This window comes from Naegleria gruberi (assembly GCF_000004985.1).
Source record: "Naegleria gruberi genomic scaffold NAEGRscaffold_22, whole genome shotgun sequence".
Classification (NCBI taxonomy): domain Eukaryota; phylum Heterolobosea; class Eutetramitea; order Acrasida; family Naegleriidae; genus Naegleria; species Naegleria gruberi.
Window position 1 is genome coordinate 110,784 of NW_003163305.1, and position 21,151 is coordinate 131,934.

At 35.3% G+C, this 21,151-nt stretch overlaps 10 protein-coding genes and 1 non-coding gene across 11 annotated transcripts; 5 read left to right on the plus strand and 6 right to left on the minus strand.

Annotated features, from left to right (window-relative positions):
* Positions 1–918: 918 nt before the first annotated feature.
* On the minus strand, positions 919–4,579 carry NAEGRDRAFT_57936 (uncharacterized protein). The gene has a single exon (XM_002677524.1). It carries the CDS (start codon positions 4,561–4,563, stop codon positions 934–936), a length of 3,630 nt encoding a protein of 1,209 aa, XP_002677570.1. The 5' UTR covers positions 4,564–4,579; the 3' UTR covers positions 919–933.
* A 226-nt stretch (positions 4,580–4,805) lies between these two features.
* On the minus strand, positions 4,806–5,882 carry NAEGRDRAFT_67167 (uncharacterized protein; the record flags this gene model as incomplete). Its single annotated transcript, XM_002677525.1, has 1 exon — positions 4,806–5,882. The coding sequence occupies one exon, from the start codon at positions 5,880–5,882 to the stop codon at positions 4,806–4,808; it is 1,077 nt and encodes a 358-aa protein (XP_002677571.1).
* A 146-nt stretch (positions 5,883–6,028) lies between these two features.
* Positions 6,029–8,139, plus strand: NAEGRDRAFT_79617 (uncharacterized protein; the record flags this gene model as incomplete). The annotated part of the gene is made up of 3 exons (XM_002677439.1): positions 6,029–6,221; positions 6,289–7,156; positions 7,213–8,139. The coding sequence occupies 3 exons, from the start codon at positions 6,029–6,031 to the stop codon at positions 8,120–8,122; spliced, it is 1,971 nt and encodes a 656-aa protein (XP_002677485.1). The 3' UTR covers positions 8,123–8,139.
* Positions 8,140–8,580: 441 nt separating this feature from the next.
* On the minus strand, positions 8,581–10,186 carry NAEGRDRAFT_79618 (fibronectin, type-like protein; the record flags this gene model as incomplete). The annotated part of the gene is made up of 2 exons (XM_002677526.1): positions 8,581–9,473; positions 9,934–10,186. The coding sequence occupies 2 exons, from the start codon at positions 10,184–10,186 to the stop codon at positions 8,674–8,676; spliced, it is 1,053 nt and encodes a 350-aa protein (XP_002677572.1). The 3' UTR covers positions 8,581–8,673.
* An 874-nt stretch (positions 10,187–11,060) lies between these two features.
* Positions 11,061–12,652, plus strand: NAEGRDRAFT_57939 (uncharacterized protein; the record flags this gene model as incomplete). Its single annotated transcript, XM_002677440.1, has 1 exon — positions 11,061–12,652. The coding sequence occupies exon 1, from the start codon at positions 11,084–11,086 to the stop codon at positions 12,650–12,652; it is 1,569 nt and encodes a 522-aa protein (XP_002677486.1). The 5' UTR covers positions 11,061–11,083.
* A 541-nt stretch (positions 12,653–13,193) lies between these two features.
* On the minus strand, positions 13,194–13,646 carry NAEGRDRAFT_67171 (uncharacterized protein; the record flags this gene model as incomplete). The annotated part of the gene is made up of 1 exon (XM_002677527.1): positions 13,194–13,646. One exon carries the CDS (start codon positions 13,644–13,646, stop codon positions 13,194–13,196), a length of 453 nt encoding a protein of 150 aa, XP_002677573.1.
* Positions 13,647–14,027: 381 nt separating this feature from the next.
* Positions 14,028–17,374, minus strand: NAEGRDRAFT_79620 (histidine kinase/response regulator; the record flags this gene model as incomplete). The annotated part of the gene is made up of 2 exons (XM_002677528.1): positions 14,028–15,668; positions 15,776–17,374. 2 exons carry the CDS (start codon positions 17,372–17,374, stop codon positions 14,067–14,069), a joined length of 3,201 nt encoding a protein of 1,066 aa, XP_002677574.1. The 3' UTR covers positions 14,028–14,066.
* Positions 17,375–18,333: 959 nt separating this feature from the next.
* NAEGRDRAFT_67173 (uncharacterized protein) lies at positions 18,334–18,756 on the minus strand (the record flags this gene model as incomplete). Its single annotated transcript, XM_002677529.1, has 1 exon — positions 18,334–18,756. The coding sequence occupies one exon, from the start codon at positions 18,754–18,756 to the stop codon at positions 18,334–18,336; it is 423 nt and encodes a 140-aa protein (XP_002677575.1).
* Positions 18,757–19,056: 300 nt separating this feature from the next.
* NAEGRDRAFT_67174 (uncharacterized protein) lies at positions 19,057–19,515 on the plus strand (the record flags this gene model as incomplete). The annotated part of the gene is made up of 1 exon (XM_002677441.1): positions 19,057–19,515. One exon carries the CDS (start codon positions 19,057–19,059, stop codon positions 19,513–19,515), a length of 459 nt encoding a protein of 152 aa, XP_002677487.1.
* A 58-nt stretch (positions 19,516–19,573) lies between these two features.
* On the plus strand, positions 19,574–19,647 carry NAEGRDRAFT_t293. Its single transcript has one exon. It is a non-coding gene; the product is annotated as a tRNA-Thr (tRNA).
* Positions 19,648–19,944: 297 nt separating this feature from the next.
* Positions 19,945–20,625, plus strand: NAEGRDRAFT_67175 (uncharacterized protein; the record flags this gene model as incomplete). The annotated part of the gene is made up of 1 exon (XM_002677442.1): positions 19,945–20,625. One exon carries the CDS (start codon positions 19,945–19,947, stop codon positions 20,623–20,625), a length of 681 nt encoding a protein of 226 aa, XP_002677488.1.
* Between the last annotated feature and the right edge of the window lie 526 nt (positions 20,626–21,151).

Here is a 21,151-nt window from a genome sequence, read left to right on the forward strand (position 1 = left end):
GGATAGAGTCAGCATACGCAAGTAGATAGATTATTTCCAAGAATACTTACTTCGGAATAAGTGGAGACGACTCATCACTTCCACCTTAGGTTCTCTAGTCTTTTATGAAATTCATGAACCTTAAGACTGATGAACCAGCTAGTTTATAATGAGTGATTGAGACAAAAGATGTCAATGCCATACGGCTTACCAAACCTATACTTTGAGACCTTAATAGGTTCGAATAAGACAATGACTCCAACCACAATTATATTTACTCATTGCCTTATTCGATTTGATCTTTGATGAAAAATCGTTTAGGCGAATCAGATTTTAATTGAATGAAATGTCATTTTCATGCAAGCTCAATATATTCGAAAAGGTCACTAAACTGCGCTATTCGAAATGTATTGACTTTTTACTATTGTGAAAGGTTTGAAACAGTGTCAAAAAAGTAGTTTCAAATAGATGTTTCTAAAGTCGCCAAAGATTGAAGAACTTGATAACCACTTGGTTAATATTTCAAATTGTTAATTGTTTAGGATGATATTTGGGATTCCAATGCCAGGTTTTGAGATAATGGTGGGCTTAGAATTTAACGAAAATGGTTTACCTGTTGTTTGCCTTCTTGACGTGTTTTGAAGCTTGGGAATACACTACAATTTCCTTTTTTATCTCAAAACGCGGCATAAAAATGAGTTTACGTCTGATTCCAATAATTCCAACAATGAACTGCTCGACGCATGTCATGCATCCAAAATAATACCCCATTTAGTCTAATCAACCCAAGAAACTAAACGAAAGGATTTTACTTAATTTCAGATGCGTCATTAGCTGTTGATGCACATGGAGATAATCTTGGCAAGATGAAAGGTTAGGTCTTTTAAAACGTTGTGTTCTAAACTTTTTACTCTTTTCAAGAAACATGCTTTCTTCTATATTATGAACTAAAGGCTAATTTATTTTATTACTAAACCATGAATCAAAGTCTTCTTCTTCTTCATTATTAGATTGAGCAGTAGTGGATGATGTATTGATAGGCACATTCTTAATGCTTGCATTTGATAGCCTCTTGGTCTTGTTTGATCCAGTATTCTCGGTCTTTCTGAAGAATTGTGAAATTGTTTGCAACTTTTCAGCCTCTTCCATAATCGATTGTTGTTGTTGAGATTTGGAGGTATGATCTTCGAAATTAGGTTGTGGACTTGTAGCTTCTGATGATTGTGGCGAGTTCAAGTCTTCCTCTTCCTTGTAGGATTGTTTTAATTGATTGAAAAGATAACTCTGTTGATGTTCTGGAAGTACAACCTTATGAGTTGGTATTTCTTCCTTATTGTGAGGTTCAGTATTTGGTGACTGTACTGAACTTGTATTACTGACATCTTCGAAAATTCTATTGTTGGATGTCTTTTCAACACTATATTTTGCATCGTCTTCATCGTCACTGCTATTATTATTACTTGCAAGGATTTGATTTGATACAGTGCTTCGGAAATCAAACTTTGGCTGGTGAGTATTTACATTGCTTGGTGCAATATTTTGAGTGGAGTGAGATTGGCTTTCTGGGAATTCGTCACTATCAGATGATTCTTCCTTTGGAGAGAGTAAATCTTTCAATTCATTTTGTCTTTCCAAAGTTGAGAAGCTCATTGTTGGTTTTCTTTCCACAAGTGGAGAATCGAGAGGAGACTTTTTGAATGGCAACAAAACGGCTACCTTTGTTATTTGAGAAAGGAATGTTTCCTTCTTCCCAACAGTGGATTCTTCTGCTGTGGAATCATCTGAAGGAGTGTTGACTCCGTCCCTTGAGGGCATATTGCCCAGTGGTGTATTGGTTTTCATGGCCATATCCCTGTACTTTTTCTCGACACCTTCCATACGTCTTCTCAGGGTGCTGAAGGTGCTCTCTTCATTTTCATCATCATCCACTGCATCTTCTTCATCTGCAGTTGGAGGTCTTCTCAGTTTAATCTTGTTAAAAACATATCCTGTCAATACAAGAATTTGAGAGAAGAAGAAGAGTAAAAAGGCCAACAAGTAAAATACCCACTCCTTAAGCTTGGTTGATATTCTAGCACTGTGCATTGAGTTGACCTTATTTTCCAATTCCTTGAGTCTACTTTCGTAGAGCTTGATATCCTCTTCATGACTGGTTACTTTATCCTTAGTGATGGCTTGGGCTGAGTTCAACTGTAAGACAATAGTCGACAGGTGATTCATTCTTGACTCGATTTTTTCCACCTTATTCTTTAACTTATCAACAGTGACGTTCTTGTCAGTCATTTGCAGTCTTGATTGTTCGTGAGCATCATTAACTCTCTTCTTGGTATCCAGCAAGTCCAACTTGAGATTGTGAATTTCATTCATCAAGGTCTTTTCAGTGCATTGTAATTCCTCCTTTACCTTTTGAACAGCACTTGTTTGTTCCTTATGACCTGAGGAATACAATAAGCCATCATAAAGAGCGTATGATCGTGGAGTTTGTGAGACAAAAGTAGATTGTGAAATATCAGTAGAACTATCTCCTTCTATAGTGGATTGGAAAACTCTTCCAGAGAGTAAATCATCTGAAACATCAATATTGAGGGAGTCTAGGAGAGTTTTACGTTCTGGCTTGTCGCGTGGTGTTAATTGAGATGGTATACTTGGATTCAGACTCATACGATCCAGCAACTCTAAATCCTTTGCGGAGAAGGCAGGATTCTGGTAAGGAATGTATTGGAAACGAAGATGTACTTGAGAGAACGTTTTGGTACCTAGTGGCGTAATTAGACAGAACCAATCATCTAGAATTCTATCCTTGGCCAGTTTAACTCGAGAAATTGGAATTGAAACAAATCCCAGACACATAATCTCATTCTTAGATTTAGGCTTTGGTGGACTGTGGAAAATTTCAATAGAGATTGAGCTAGATTCATCAGAAACGTAGAATTTAAATTCCTCTTGCCACTTGAGTTTCTTGTTTAGATAGGCCCCACCAAGATTCATTGTTGTGTGCTTCTTTCCCTCACATAAAATTTCACAATACGTCACATAGTCTTCCAGTAGGATATTTTCTGTATTCTCCTCTTCATTTCCCAAAGCGTCCATTGATTGTAAGGATTTGACTCGCTTTTGAAGTGGTTGACCAGAGACTGATGTATTCAGTGCTGACTCATTGGTATTATATCCCTCAACGGATTTCAAGTTTCTAGTCTGAACGTCAGTCACATACAGTTCTCCAATAGCCTCTCGCTTCTGCTCTTCCGGTGGAACATATACATAATCATAACTCTCAATATCTAGTGACATTCTATCGTTCTCTCCTCTCACCTTTGGTTGTGCCAGATAGTTTGGAATAATTTTCTTTGGCACTGACTTGATAAAGGATGGAGCATTCTTCACTGTCGAAACGCCCTTCTTCACTTCATCTCTGATATTTTTCTTAAATTCCTTAAAACTGTGCTTTATAGCGTGGGCAGGATTGGTGGTATTGGCGTATTCAGGGTTTCCAATTCCTTTAAATTTGTTACTAGTAGAAGAATTATTTGGTGTGATCCAATTTGTTGGAAAAGGTTTCTTGACACCACTACTAGAAGCTCTAGAAGGAAGACTATGTACATGAAAATGACCTTTTGAGTCCTCACTTGGTTGAGTCGTGCTTGTGGTTGGTTGAGCATGATCCCCTATTGTTGAATCTTCCGAATTAAGGTACTTTTCTGCATCCTCTGATTGACTTCTTTTCGGAGACGGTTTTCGGAATAAACTTTCACCACTGAGTTGAAACTTTTCTCTTTGGTGATGTCTAATAGACCCAGCTCGCTTATGTGATTTTTCTTGTTTTCCATGTTCATCCTCAATAATAATTTCCGTACATATAGAAACAGCAGCTGAATTTTCATCGAAAGAATTGCTTCTCTTTTTCACCATTGGAGTTAAATCAGTTGGCGAAGGAGGTGACAAGGCATTGAGAGGTTTTGAATTATTTACAAATGAATTGACTGTTGCTGGTCGATGAATTGAATCACTAGTGAGATTATTTCTATTTACATTCCCACTAATATTATTACTTGATGGAATTTCGAATGATATATTATTTGTATGTAATGCTGCTGTTGCACTAAGTGGGCTTCCACTACTACCTGATCGATTTCTCGGAGAAGATTGCATATTTATCTTTAAATCAGATTCTAAAGATGATGAAGTTGGAACAGTTGGTTCCTGTTTGTATAGTTTGTATTTCCTCTCCTTGTACGAATTTACAATGGCTAAAGGTGATTTTTCCAAAGAGTTTCGTTTTATATCTAGATTGATAGTATTATTATTAGGTATGCTTATATTCATTGGTTTAGTACTGCTATTACTTTGTCCAGCATTGGATGACATTGTATTGTTTGTTTCTTGATTGATTCTCGGAGAATTATTCAATGTCGTTGAAGATACAAGTTGTTGTTGATTATTTACACCTACAGTAGTTGTTGTCGTTGAAGAATTATTATTAACCACCACTGTCGAACTAGTATTATTATTATTAGATGTTGTTTGTTGTTGATGCGCCGAACCACCTACCAACAATTCTCTTGGTGGTGTTGATGAGAAAGGCATTAGAGCTGTTGTTGAGTTATTTTTTTGGTGGGAAGTGAATGAAGCGATTTATCACTTGCATTTGGGGATAAGAATTTATTTGGGAAGTTTACAACGAATCTTGGAAAATCTTAATTTCTTATTGTTAAATACTATACTGTGCTCAATTGAATGGGTGCGTAGGATTACCAACGTTTCTGGTGGTTGTTGTTGATAGACCGATTCGGATACAAGGTTTCGGAAAAAGAGTCGTTGTGAATGATTCAATTTGAATTCTTGTGAGGAAGAATTTCTATAATGTTGGGTGTCTTAATTCGCGTATCGGAGTGAGTGAGTACTGAAGCTGCATTCGAATAAATGAGAGGCTTTGGAGTGTCCTTAGTCTGTGGCTCTATTGCAGTTGCATGGAATTCGTGGACATGACCATATAAATGGGCCTGCAGCCTTCCATTGGAATTCAACTCAATGACCTTATTTCTCAAATGATTATCACCCCAGTGACCTCTGTATTTATGTTCCTTTTTACAATATTCACAATAGTAAGGATCGTCCCTTGTGGAGGCGAGGTCCATAATTCCAAATGGTGGCATGTGAGTGATTAGGACATCAGTATTGAGAGGAATTTTATCCCACTTGGTTTTGATAATCTTCCAAGAGATGGAGAACCCCATTCTTGAACTAGTTGTCCAAGGACTGCCGTACAATCTCAATAATTCAGTACCTCTATAATTGATCAGTAATGATTGATCTTGCAAATAAATAACATTCTTCAACACTCGTTTTTGAATAAACTCAGGACTCAATCCATTAAATCCAATTTCATGATTTCCAGCAATTACAATTTTAATCTTGTGTGGTAATTTTCCAATCCATTCATTAAATGAAATAATACTAGGAACTGATTCGTACATTTCCTCTCTATTAACATTTGGATTTGTTTGTACAGCATTCTCAATCCTGTCCTCAAGATCATACCATTCACTTTTGTGAGAAATATCACCACTGTGTATGAAAATGTCACCATCAGGAACTGTTTTTAAATACTGATGAGAAATATGACTATCACTCATATGAACAATTGTAATTTTTCCCTCGGGATGTTCTTCCATCATTGGTAAACTATCAATGGAAATTTCTCTATCAGCAGTCGATTCACTCGGTTTGTTCTTATTACTAGAAGATGATGCTGATTGTTTCATTATTTGCTTGTTATCAGTTGTTGATGGATCCACTTTGGAAGGAATTTCGAATTGTTTTGTTTCTTCTTCATCTCCACATCTATCGGAAGAAGAACTCATCAATCCACTAAGCCATTTACTAAATGATGATGATGCTGACATTTTTTAAATATATTTTCTTTCAAATAAAATTCAATAAAAGTTACAAACCAGAAGTTTTCTTGTTCAATGTTCATAATACTGTAATTGTTAGCATTAAAAATGGCGCCAAATTCTTTAGATTTTTTTAAAAACATTAAAAATAAAAAATGGATGATTCGGAAGTGAATAATCAGTCATCATTGCAGAGAATGAATATTATTAATTCATCGTTGGCTGTTCGGGGAGTGTGGATTTTGGATGAAGAGAGGAAGAATTTGTTATTTTCGAGGAGATTTCCGACAGTGGAAAAGAGAGCACAGACGCTTTATCAATCGGGAGATGATTTAGAATTGAATAATTGTAGGTGATAATCAATATTTTGTGGAATTAATATTTTATATTGGAATTTATTGGAAATATCAATTAGCACCTATTAATCATGAAAAATTCAAAAAATCTATTCAACACTTTTCGTCAAGTATTCAAAATTATGATGATGGATTTATTTTGGAATATTTTAGAAATTGTAAGAAACAATATGATATTCTGTCTTGCAATTTGTCGAGTCAACAAACACTGTCCTTGACAGATTCTAATAATAATGTGAGACCAAAAAATTCAACTTCATCATTCTTTGATAATGCGGAAATTACTGATAATGAAGAAATGGGCAAGATTGCCTTTAAATTACAGGAGGAAAATTTTTCACTCTTTTCCATTCAAACAAAATTCATTCAGAAATACATGGATGATCTATTGGCCATGTCAACACCTGATATCATATCTGCAGAGGATGAGGACTTGTCGCTTTTACTTCCTATTGAAGTATCTGCCATCAATACTAGCAATCCAACTCTGAAAGTAAAAACTTCATCCAATGATAAGCTCAAACCAAATGCTAAAAAGGCTGGACTTAAATCACCAAGCTCCAAGAAACTGACCTCCTTCGCAAGAAATAACTCTTCAAAAAGTTTACCAAATTCTCCTTCCCTTAATTCCACCACTGATTCTCTCGTTCCACCTCGTATTTTCCCATTCGTATCGATTGTAATGAGTGGTGTTACTTTCATTACTTTGCCTCTCATTGTTCCTCCATCCAGTCCTTCCCCAATTGATTTTTCCAAATTGGAAAATTGTGTTGAGTATCCTTGTATTTCTGGAGCATTTTGCTTACTGCAAGATTTGGCCTCCAACTTTTTCCTTGCAAACCAAAAACATCAAAAATCTGCAGAAGTCACAAATTATCTTCACATGTATTTGAGTCAAGCAATGCCTTTTGGAAGACCTATAGACACGTAAGTTTAATCTTGAAAAGCAATATGAATAATCTTTCATTAATTTAAATATCAAGTGCTCCAAGTAATGTTCATCACCTCTTGACAAAATCCTTTCCAGCTCAAGATCCAGAATTGACTTCCTGTAGAAGACCATCTTGGAAAGCTCACTCCCTCTCATTTGATCAGCAAAGAATTCACTTTATCATTAGAGAAAATGTCCTGTCAGCTCAATTCGACAAGAAGGATATTAGTGATGAAATTTCATGTTTTGGATCTGTTTTATGTAGTGCAGAAGTGGATGGATTCTCTGATGTGACTGTTTCCCTCAGTGAACTCAATAATGTCAAGCAAATGTCTGTTCACTACTGTTGCAGAGATCATCCAGATGAAATGATCAATCCAGGAGAGTTTGCTAGTCTTTCATTTTCACCACCATCAGGAGCTTTTGTTCTTTGTAAATATAATATTGAAAATTTAAAGAAACCACCAGTGAGAGGATACTATCAGATGAGAGAGTTGGCCGATAATAAGATTGAATTTTTATTGCAACTTGGAATAGACTCATTGGATTCTCAATTTGATTACTGTAATGCTCTGTTACCATTCCCCAATAGAAGTGAAATTTCTGACATTTCCTATCAAGCTTCTCAAGGTCAATTGACAAAAGGAAAGGGAAGAAATACACTCGTTTGGACTATTGGAAATAAGTGGAAAACAACTGAAATGTCGCTCAGTGCAACACTCACCTTCAATTCGGCTGAATTTGTTAAGGATGTCTCTGATCCATTCTTTGTCAATAAGAATTCTCTTGTTCGATTGCAGTACAAATTGATTGGAAATACTGTTAGTGGTCTCATTATTGATCCAAAGACTGTCTCTCTCAACTCATCTCTCAAACTAGAATCCATAACAATCAAGAAAGAAGTAGTCTCTGAGGATTGTGTGATTTACAATTCCCGAGGTGATGTAAGACACGTTCAATAAAAATTGTACTGAATCGCTGATGTGACTTGATAATGTTTCACAATAGATGAAACACTCCACTTCTTCTTCCTCTTGTAAGGCTAGCCTTTAGTTTCGCTTTGTATCGCAACAGGAAAGCCTCCAAGTTCAAAAATCAATTCTGGTGTTAAATAATTACAATACTTTTATCGCTTCCTTATTACAAAACAAATGTCACCACTTATATCACTACCACCCAAGTTGTGGTTTTCTCACAATCTACGAATTAAAAAAAAATGTGAAAGACAGTTCCAATATTTCAAATATTGAAACTGATTTTGAGAAATGTCTCATCATGTAATTCGTATTTAAAATAAGTAAGTGATCATTGTATTCAGCTATATCGTTTTCAATGCAATTGACTTTTTAATGAGTTGTTACTGAATGACTAGTGCACCATTTTCCTTCTCAACATACAATCTCAAATTACAAATCAATTTGAAAGATAGTTAGATTTATTCAATATATATATACTCGTGTTGTTTTTGTAAAGAATTGTGTCTAAAAAACCATAATAAATGGCTACTAGTTATTTAAACAATAATGTCAGAACCGAGAGCCTTAACCAAGTTGGCAACAGCAGCCATTTGAGAACCTTGCTTGTTAGCAAAGTTTTGACCACTGTAAGCAAACCAATCCCAACACCCATTAGGATTGGAGAACATTTGACCACTTGAAACTTGTGGATAGACTACAATGATATTACTTCTTTCAGCAACTTCATTCAAACCAGTGTGTTGAACGAATTGTTCTTGAACATAAGAAGCACCTTGCTCACAACCGTGGAAAGAAACGTGAATCTTACATTGAGTATTTTGTTGACAAGCAGTTGGAATGTAAATATAACCCTTGCTGTCCATGTCAGTGCCAGAGAAGGAATTAGATTGGTCATAAGTGAACAAGTTAGAATCTTGAGCCTTACCAACAGTAACGTTACCATAGATGGCACCCAAAACACGTTGACCACCTGGGAAGTTACAATTGTTAATCCATGGGCTTTGAGTAATTGAACAATCATTACCATAGTCATTGGTAATCCAAGCGTGACCAGCTGGAACAGTGAAAGTAGCATTAATGTTAGCAGCAGGAACACCCAACTTTCTATATTGTTCAAAGAGAGCCTTCATGACAGATGGGTTGACAGTATTGTCAGAGGTACCACTGAACATAAAGACTTTGTGATTCTTAATGTTGGCAATTGGATCAATGACATTTTGAGAAGCATATTGTTGCAAGGTTTGTTGCAAAGAATCCAAATCAATTGGGAGAGCAGCATACATACATTGGTCAAAAGCATAGGCCATTTGTCCTTGAGAACAGAAGAATGGACCACCTTTGAATTGTTAAAAGCCAAAATTAAATTCATCACCACACAGTAACCATTTTCACACAGCACAGTAAGGACAAACAAGAGAATCAATTGAATTTCCAATACATGGAGTAACATATTCAGTGATGGACAAATACAGAGAAATTCACGAATAAAGTTTCAATTACATTTTGAGACAGCAGTGAGCAAAAACGCGAAATTCCAAAATATGGACAATTTTCATACAACCCAGACCACATCAAAAAAACAGAATCATTCACCATTAAAAAATTGAATCAACACACATTGTCATTCATGTAATTGAAAAGATGACAAAAAGATGACAGTGAGAGTGAAGGAAATGAGAGAAGGATGTAGGATAAGGATATGAGAAAACATATCATCATAATAGTGAAATAATACGAAATATATTATAATATTCAATTGAATATTTGTTAATCATCATTACTAATAACAAACTTACCAGCAAAAACACCAGCACCAACAATAGCAGCAGAATAAGCCATTTGGAATTGAACAGCCATGAAGCCTCCGCTAGAAATACCACTAACAGACAATGAATGTGGTTGAATATTAAGTTTTTTAATAACAACATTTGATCTTCCGGCCATTGGTGAAGAAGTCTTTTGGATGTTCAACTTTAAAGCACTTGTCATGGATACCACCATCAACAAGACAAGCACGAGAGCAAAAACAGCGAATGATGAAACTTTCATATTTTTTAAAACGTTTTTTTTATGATTTCGCGTTTGTATTCGTTTTTCGCCATAAATGATGCTTGAATATTCGCTTTGGAAAGAAGAAACAAAGTTATTGGATTGGAAAGAAGATTGTGGAATAAAGGAAAGAGAAGGTTATATAATATTGTTGGAGATTGATATTTTAACTAATAATATTTATTTTAAAGATATGTTGAACCGGTAGTTAGGAGTTGAAACTCCTGTTGTGGTTCCCTAAGGACTTATAATCATCAGAAAAGATCACTTATACAGCCTTAATAAAAATGTTCAAATGTATTCTACAAATAATATTCTACAAAACTCTCTTGCTATTCTATAAAAACATGATACTTCTCATTATAAATTGTAAATTGTTGGGTGAAACTTTTCAAAAAGCGGATGGATCGGTTAGAGGCGATTTGATTTTGCTAGAATAAGATCAAATTGTTGTGTCATGAAATTACTAGTATTTAATACTGGAGTCATATAGATAGGAGGAATAGTACACCAGAAGGTGTTGAAATCCTTCCGATATCCTACCACATTAATATCATCACAATTAAAACAAAGATACCGAAAAAAACGATCATCATGAGCAGTAATAATACTACGCACTCACCAGAATCATCATCATCTTCTCCTAACGGCAATATTCATCCGATTGCTTGTATTGCTTGTAGAAAAAGCCATCGGTATGTATTATACAGAATTAACAATTAATTTAAATAATAATGAATAACACTATTAATATTTAAATTAATCGTTAATAATATTACATTACGTTATATATTAATAATACTATTTAAATAATAATTATATAGTAAATGTGACCGATCACTACCAATATGTAAAGAATGTAAATCACGAGGAAGAGAATGTTGCTATCCACCACCCATGAAGAAAGGTCCTCAGCCTAAAACCTCATCACCCGAACAACACTCACCTTCTTCATCAGCCTCTTCTCTTGATAAAACCTCTCATCAAGTTTATAATACTTCTTCTTCATCATCATCAATTAAATCAACAAGTTTATCATCACATAGACACAATCCCTATCAAACAACAACACCTTCATCATTACCTTCCTCTCATTATGACATTTCTAATAATTCATCAGAACCTGCACCATTCAATTATCAAATCATTGATTTATACTTTGATGTTGTGAGTGTTGGTTGTCCTGTTTTACAAAGAGATGCCATGTTGATGATTTGTTCGAAAAGACCTGAGGAAAATTCAAAGGCTGAGGAAGTGGCAATGCTCTATGCTATTCAAGCATTGTGTTATCAAAGATTGGGAAGAAAACTGGAAGGAAGGGCATCTTTCAAAATGGCAAGAAAATTCCTGTCGGATGTTTTTGACATTTTGGATAATTTTCAAATTGCTGCTACATTTCTATATCTTGCAAATTTTTGTATTGGAGAAGGAGAACCAAATCAGGCCAAGTATTATTTGAATAGTGTTCAATTTTTCATTGATCAAAATAAGGAACAATTGGCAAATGATGAATTGTTTGGAAATTTGTGTAAAATGTTCATGTATATTGGATTGTTAATGAAGGAGGATGCTGTTATCTTCTCCAATGATGAAGGTCTTCAAGAAGGGGTTGGCACAGATTTAAAGAAACAACTCATTCTTTCAGAGAAGGCTCTTGTAGTCATTTATCAATTCTTTGTCTTTTTCACACAACATATTTCAGATGGTGAGTGTGGAAAGACAGTTCCACCATCTACTTCTGAAAGTATTTTACAGGAATACATTCTAACAATCAATAGTCAGGCAATACAATACAATAGATATCAATTGGAGAGCTCTCCAGCCAAATCAAGTGTTCACAAACTTTTACACTTGTTTATCATTGATGGATTGAGATTGGGAATATTATTGAAATCACCTAATAATGCTGATGACGCTATCATTGAAATTGCCAACAGAGTCACCAATTATTCCACCTTAATGTACTTTCCTTATTTACCTTCCCATATTATCTCTGTTGTCGCTAATGCAGCAAGAGTTCACCTGGCAATTGTAAAACAAATACAAAGAAGGGAGCGATTTGATAATGGCGTGGATTACCATGACATTATTAGGAAAGATCACAGAGCTTTAACCATACTCGCTGACAGATATACCATTGCAGAAAACAAGGCAAGAACTCTTGTTAAACAATTACGTGATGAGTTGGTAGAACGTGAAAATCAATTGGCTAGAATGTACCGACAACCAACCCAGCAACAATCTCTGCCTCAATATTCTGCCATTGATTTGCCAAATGTAATTCCAAATGATGAGGAATCTTCACAAAGACTTGAAGAAATGCTTGCCAATAATCCTGGTATTGATAAATTGCCACCACTTCCATCATCAAATGAGGAGCAAGCATCTAGTCCATTCCTAGATTTTGACTTTTTCACCCCATCCAATAGTGAGAATTTCTACACTGACCCACAAATGTTACTGTAAATATCTTCTTAATTAACATTGCTCTTCTTCCGTTTTAAAACATTCATAAATTTACTGTTTCTTTATGCAGAAACCGTTACATATACCCCATTACAAAGTGGCCTCTCATGAGTGGGGAAGGTTCATAAATATTTTAACAATGTCCAATTACAGAAGACATAGTTGCTATTTGCTTAATTTCACCATATACGGACGCTCTGAAGCAGTCCAGTAAGGAGGGAAACTGAAAACAGATCTAGGAAATACTGGTTTTTTGAACTTTGCAAAAATAACGTTCCCTTCTTGACATTTCATTTTAACACATTTCACAATTAAGAATTATCATTTATTTTCTTTAATACATCTTCTTTTTAAATACTGGTTCATCATTTGCTGGAGAGAGGGTTGTACAAAGAGTTCATCCTGCTTCTCTCAAAAGACCATTAAGGTCCAATTCTGATAACAGGGAAGAACTTTTTAGAGCAGTAATGGTAATACAGGGAGATAGAGAACCAATTTGAATACTTGTCATGAGAAACAACTGGGTAATGAAATACTTAGTTTACTCATCTAATTGTAACATGTGCGCAAAGTCATTCATCATTTCATTCTCAAAGTCTTCCTCTCTCAATATTACTTTCCTTCGTTCAATCTCTTTTCTCTTCCTAATGTACAAGTACAAGCTAATAGCAACAATCATTAAACACAGCACCAGCGATCCAACGATAAGCACCAATCCGAGAAATGAAAAGCCAACAATCTTACCAGTAAGATTTTCATGTATCGTATGTTGATTCTTTCCTTCTCCCTCTTGATTTCCAATGCTCTGTGATACATTGACATTAATCACCGAGCTATTAGAGGTTGATGGTGAAGGAAGAACCTCCAGCGTTGATCTAGTATTGGCATTCATCATTCTTCTAAGGAAGGTGTTCTCGCTAGAGTTTGTCTTACTGGGTGTTAGGGCAGAGTTGCTACTTGTTCTGTACCTCAGTGTTGTATCTCTTGTGGACATGGTAATGTAATTGGAGTGAAACGACGAGTATGATGGGGATGAGGATATGATATTCTTCTTCTTCATTGTTATGGTCGAGGACATTGAAGTAAAATATTCGCACCTCACACATGTAGAGTGGAATTGTATAAAGAAAAATATTAAGAGCGACATAATTATGATGGAGTGGTTAAAGTTCCTCTGAGAGGCTTGTAGGGATCCTATCTTCATTCTTAGTGTGGGAGGAGGTTATAAATTATTGTTGTTGTGGTTCAGGAAGTTGTTGGTCGTTGTAGAACCAAAAAATATTAAGGAGGTGGTCTATTGATGTTCTTTAATTTTTTTTTGACGTTAGAAAAAACCTCAAACCACTGTGGTTTCTCTTCTTCATAAGCATCCAAAAAAAGAAATGTGAAATATTTATTTGGACGTTTTTAAGGGTCATTCTTGTGCTCTGATTGCAGAAATTATTGCCTGATTCAGATCGTCTTTAGAAATTGGCTTGTTGAGGCACGAATCAATAGAGTCCATATTATTAAACTTGTCCATTAGGGCATCAGCCGTTAAGAGAATAATTTTGACCTTATCACCATTTGGCAAGGATCGAATCTCATTTGCTGCGTCAATTCCATTAATGATGGGCATGTGAAGATCCGTTACAATTATAGGGTGATACTCCTTCCTGAAGGCCTCAATCAACTCGAAACCATTGGCACTTGTTGTGATATTTTTGAATCCACCTTTTTGTAATAGTTTTTTAAGTACAGAAAGATTGATAGGATTGTCCTCAGCAAGTAATATCTTAGTTTCAAAGATATCAATGCAACCTGTAACGGTGACGGAACTCGTGTTTTCCGTAGTGTTGGTTGTTGTGGTCGTAGTGCTTGTAGTAATGGATCCCGTAGAATCTTGTAGAGAATGTTTTGGCGAGGCAGTAGTACTGCTCTTTGATTGTCTCTTCTTCATCATGTACAATTCCTTATGGAGGAGGTGAGTTTTTTGAATTTCGCTATCAATATTATTTAGAGCATTTGGTATGGTGCCCAAATCATCACTCTTCTTAATGTGAGAGTCGAGCAAAATGGTACTGGCACCAGAAGATGAGGTCATACTCTCAGTACTCATCGATTGATTCACAATTGGATTTGTTCTGAGGATTTCTTCAATTTGTTTGAGGGAATTCTTCTTCTTTTTATCAGGAAGTTGGAATGGAATTGAAATGCAAAATGTAGTACCATGATTTGGTGATGGTTCACAAAGGGTTCTATAGCTAATGCCACCTTTCATGTTGATAATAATCTTTCTAAGAATGGTCAATCCAAGGCCTGTGCCAATCACACTACCATCACCATTGTGATTGTGACTGGAGAAGGGTTTGAAGAGTAATTTTTGAATATCCTTCTGAATACCACATCCATGATCGATAACCTTGAAAACAACAGTCTTGATGGTTGGAGTTTCTTGTTGGAGGAGTGTTTGTGCTGATGATTCAGTACTGGTGGTACTTGTTGGCTCAATGGATAGATCCTTCCTCTTGACTACTACAATTTCCTTAGCGCTTGATCTTCCATCATCAATGATATCTTCTGGATTATCATCCTCGAGTACTTCAACTGCGAGGGTAACAACTTGATTTCTCGAAGAAGCCTTAATTGAGTTGGTTAATAAATTGATAAGAACTTGTTGCAAACGAACACTCTCTCCCAAAACATAGGACGGAAGGAATTTGCTCGTCACAAAATCAATGGTCACATCAAAGTTAGAAGCATACGAGCTGGCAATGCTTCTCACATGTTGTAAACAATCGAAGAGGGAAAAGACAGTCTTGTGGTTTTCAACCTTTTCTTCATTAGTTGTATTTTTACCAAGCATTGAATTGGTGGCAATTTCCATGTTTGTCTTTTCAAGTTTTGAATATTGTAAAATATCTTCAATCAGGGTTAACAAGATTGAGGAACAACTTCCAATAGTTTTGATGTAATTAATTTGTTCAGCATTTAGAGTTGTATCCAATAAGAGTTCAATGCTTCCAGAAATACTCATCTATATTTTTGCATTCAGCAGTGATATATTTGAAATATATTGTTAAATATATGATTAGTTTCAAAGGTAGAAAAATATTTGAATCGGGTTATAAAGTTTAAACATACCAATGGAGATCTAAACTCATGAGAAATGGAACTGACAAGTGCATTCTTGGAACGATTAGCTTCCTTCAGTTTGCTTGTCATTAACTTCATAGTATTGAGTCTGTTCATTAACTTGTAACTCACCGAATTGAGCATAAAGTTCAAAACAGTAAGCAAGCAAAAAGTACCAAATGCTTCAACATATCGATTATGGACCACTGACAAAATGATGGCAATACCCACCGAAACAATGTGTTGTGAGAGGATAACCCACATGATAGCCTCATATGAGTGTACCCTGCAATCCACAAGTGCATTCTGAAGAATAATGTATGAATAATTGTGCACAGTGCTCGAGAGGAATCCAATCATTAGCCATCCAACAGTATAATCCTTTGTGCACAACAAAAGTCTAAGGAAGAACACTGCAATATTCACTACAATCATAACTTTGCAAGTGTAGACTTCCAACAACCGTTGTTTCTTTGCTGCCAAATAGGAAGCATCTACAGGTGTTCCACTTGAGGAAGAAGAGGATGCTCTCGTGGTGGTGGAGGATGTCGACGATGAGCCAACACTTCCAAATCTCCAAAAATCACTTGATGAATAGAATGGAACAGTGTTTGGTTCCTTTTGTCCTTCAGATGTTGATGATGATGGGGGTAGGGGTGTTGTGAGTGGAATTACACTCTGATCAGAATTGCCACCAACAATATCTTCATGTTCTACAATTTCTCCTAGTGTGGCTGCATCCCTGGATAGATGTTTTATGAGCCAAACAACCAATCGTTGTTGTACCAAATTTCTAACATATTTAAAATTGATAACAATGGCAATAATGCATAAAAAGCTCATGCTAATTGGATAGTCGGTCGAGTAGACAATCAAATAAGCATAACAAAGGAAAAGACAAATCGGAAGGAAGATTTGGTGCAACTTTTCATTCAAGATCATAGCCGAATCACCTTGCATAAAGCTTGTATTATTTGATGATTGATTGAGTTGTGGTGAAGTTGCAGAAGGTGGTTCTGTTGGCGAGCCAAAAATACTATTTCTTCTGTCTTCAATGTTTGCATTGTTACTAATTGCAGGATTATCAGAAACAGACACTCGAACCTTTTTTGATGAAGTTTCTGTTGTTGGTACATTTGTATTATTTCCAGAGGATTGATAGGTTGATGTTGTTGTAGTTGAAGGGGTGGTAGAAGTATGTACATTGTTAGTAGAAGAAGAATTGTAGTGAGGTGATGTAAAATTAGAGGCTGATAAAGAGGAAGCCAGTTCGTCAGCATTGATGGTTGCTCCTGTTGTTGTATCAGGAGAGGATTTTCCAGAACTTGATAAACTCTCATTAGAAGAACAAGTTGATGAAGTGGAAAGGCTATCATTTCCCGAATCCTTTCTATTGGTATTAATACTTGTTGTTGATGTTTCCACTGTTGGTGAATTTCCTCCAACTAATTGTGAGGAAGTAGAAGAAGTGTGGCTAATGTGATGATGTTGTATCATGTCTGCTGTTGTGAGTGTAGTTGCACCACCTTCCACTATCGAGGAGGCAACAGATTGATCACTGGGCATGATACGATTATTGTTACTTGCTACTTGTGCAGCTCCACTCATCTGGGTGTTTTTCTTTAGTTTTGCATCTATTTGAAGGGTTTCAAGGAAGTCGTCTTTATGCTTCAACATGTTCTCTTTTGGAGAAAGTTCGTTCAAGGCAAATTTGTTATCGGAATGTACAGTTGAGGGTTTTGTAATATTAATTTTTTCTGTCGATTGTAAGTCCCTCATAATGATGAGTTGTTGCTTTCCAATTTGAGGTACAACTAGTGGTGTTATTTTCTTGGGTTGAGTTGCTTGATTATTAACCATCCGATTTGATTAATTTTTCTAATAGGGTGGTATTCTATTCAGAGAACGAGAGAGACGAAGATGTTCAACTGGTAGCTGTATTAAATTGGATGAGGTGCTACCGGGAGTTTGAGACTTTTCAAAATTCAACTAAGGAAAAGAGATGATAACCACGAAATTGATTCAAGCACCACCGATGGGAATAACTATTTCGCTTGGTATTAAAACAAATTTTTAAAAGATGATGGAAATGCAAAGGATATTTGGTGATTGTTATTGAGAGACTTTTTTAGTTTGTTAGAGTCCCTCCAAAACAATTAAGAGAGATCAAGCCCAATTAAAAAAAGAAGGCGGGAAACATAAATAAGTCCAAATATTTACGAGTTCTCTTTTTACAGAATTCTTTGCAAGTTTACAAGTTTTGAAAAAAATAGAGGACCTGACAAGTGGTTTTGGGTGTTATTCAAGCATATGGAATAAAATCTGAAATTAAAACATATGAAGTTGTTGGTGACAATTAGCAACGAACAGAAGAATTAGACAAGTATTCATAATTATCAATTTATAAAGAAGTTTTTTGAAAGGCATTGATAATCTTAATCAAAGACATCATTTCGACATGAATTATTTTACAAATGATTCTTTTGCATCCTTCTATAAGTTTAAAAAAGAAGGTGAGAAATATAAATAAGGCCAAATATGAGCTCAATAATTTAGGTTTGATTTATTTACACTTGTTCTTGTTGTTTTTCTTGTAATTGTTTCTTATAATTTTCCTCTTCCACCAAATAACTTGCTCCCAAATACATTTGCAACATCATTGGTGTGGCATCTCTGATATTCAATTTGATTTGATTCTTTCCGAGTCTACGATGAGCTTCATATCTGTGACAACCTCCAAATACATAGAGTTTACCAGATGGAGAACGTAATGCTTCCAGTGGTGGTACTTTATCATAATCAGTTTCAATTGTGTTCATGAGTGAGTCAACTTTGCACAGATCCAATTCCGGGAAGACTGGTCGAGAAATACTATCAATATCTACCATTTGCACATTTTGATAGGTAATATTCATTCGGGATAAGTGATTTAAATTATTGGTGGCTGATTCATTAGAAGAGGATGATGGTGAAGATTCTTGTTGAGACATTTTTCTTAGTGTTGTTATGCTATTTCAACTCCCATTAGTTTGAAGTTTTTAAATAACTCTGTTACTGTGCAAGGACATGAAAGTCCATCCTTGAGATCGTACGATTTTTACATTTTTACTTCATCATCATGCTCGGAAAATTTAAAGCTAAAAAAATTCTTCATCATCATTGGAGTTGTTGATAATTTATTATTACCATCATTGACGTCATAATCGGAATAAGAATAGGGACGTTGTTTGATATTCTGGAACAATTTGTAAATATATAAATAATTAGAAGAAGAAGAGAAATTTTAGAAAATGTCTTTCGCAGGTGATGATAGATTTTCGGCCACCAATTCTCTCCGAAGGGAATACGATTCACTTCTTGAACATAAACAATACTTGCTGAAAGAAAATCAAGATCTTAGAGAATTTGATAGACAAATGAATCAAAAATTAACTTCTCATCACGAAGTGTTGAGAATGTTAACGACCAACATCCAAAGTGTTAAATTGGAAATTCAAAAATTGGAAGGTATCAAGGCACAACTGTTAAATGAGCAATCTTCTAAACTTGTACAAGATGCTGAATCTGGCACTAGTGGGAATACTAATAATTTGGATAATCGGCAAGAATCAACAAATAATAATAATAAGGTAACACTGCAGGAAATATTATTAACATCATACACCGAGGAAATATTATCCTCCATGGATCATAAGGATATTCTCCACATCATCCAAACACTACAACAAGCAACCAATCAAACAAAGTAAAGTGAATTTTTGGAAGTAGAACATCTCAGTTTTGAATGGATTTCAAAATGAATGTAAAGCCTTCCTAGCTCAGTTGGCAGTAGCGCTGTCCTAGTAAGACAGAGGTCTTGGGTTCGATTCCCAAGGGAGGCAATGTTTTGGATGTTTAAATTACTTGATCACAATTCTAAGGTTGTAAGGATCCACTTTTTGGACAATGTTTCTTTTATGTTACACAATCTGTTTTAGAATTTCCCATTATGGAGCGTTCGCTTCAAATTTCAAATCTATCAAAGCAAGTTCACAACAAACAATGGCCACAGCAACAATGTTGAATCGCTCATTGTTGGTGCAGTTGCATTTTGACCTTTCAGAAATAACTTGATTATTTCGTCGTACTCCACAACCTCACAATTCTCCCACACAGAAACCAAGAACACTTATTAAAAAATGGTTTGTGTCATTTTGCTATTGGATGTCAATAACACAGAATTGACCAACTCAACAGAAGAACACAGACGTTTATCTGCCAAGCTAAAGGATAAATATCAAACAACAGCCAAGTTGACCATCTTTGCACACTATTCCATCGATGATTCCAACAAACCTCAACATTATTTCAGCAGAAGAGATCCTTCATTCTCTCACAGCAGCTTACTAACTATGCCAGAATCTTCGTTCATCACAAACATTCTCCGATTTTATCCCAAAGCTCTAAAATATGCACCTCCAGAATATAGAAATAATCAAGTTATAGTTTTGACAGCAGTTCGACATTATGATAGTTGTTTGGAATATGCTGGGGAGGAATTGTTGAATAGTTTACAGTTTGCTATGCGATTGGTGAGTGAGAGAGGTCTGTATTATAGATATTTACCTGAAAATGTCAAGTGTGAAAGACAAGTGGCAAGACAAGCTGTTATGCAAAATGGGCACGTGTATCAGTTCCTATCTCAAGAATTGAGACAAGATGGAGAACTGTTAGTATTGGCAATGAAAACGAATAGTCAAGCCATTTCGTATGCTCATCCTAAACTGTTATCTGAAATTAATAATCAAGAATTCAAGAGAGATTATTCTATACTATCTGAGAATAGAGATCATTTAAATGATTTGGCTATAAATCCATAACAGAAAGCTAACAAGATTTCGAATAAAAAGTACAACAATTATTAGTCTCTTTAGTAGAATGTATGGAGATGTTTCAAATAAAGTCACTGATCGACACTACATACAATGATGTTTCGGCAACTTTCGTTATCTCCATCAGTTGACTTTTCCAAGTTTAAAAAAAATATTCAATGCAGCAAAATCGAAAGAATAGTAGGCAAGATCCAATTACATTGGAAAGGGTATACTTCTCTCCGGTATCATTGCAAAGTGATACTGAAAAACCATCATTATTCGAAAAAACTATTCGAAAGGAAAATCGTATTCATAATTTTTTCCTTAGTATTCGCATGAGTATTTGTACTTTCAATTTTATCATCTTTTTCATACTTGTTATAGTTTGTACATTAACTTTTGCTTTTTCCTTTCGCGATTCCTTTCGAATAGTTGAGAAGAAACAATCTGATGATTATTCGAAACAAACCATCAACGCTTTTCGAGATGAATTCTTAAATCTTAATGACAAAATAGCCAACTATGCAATATG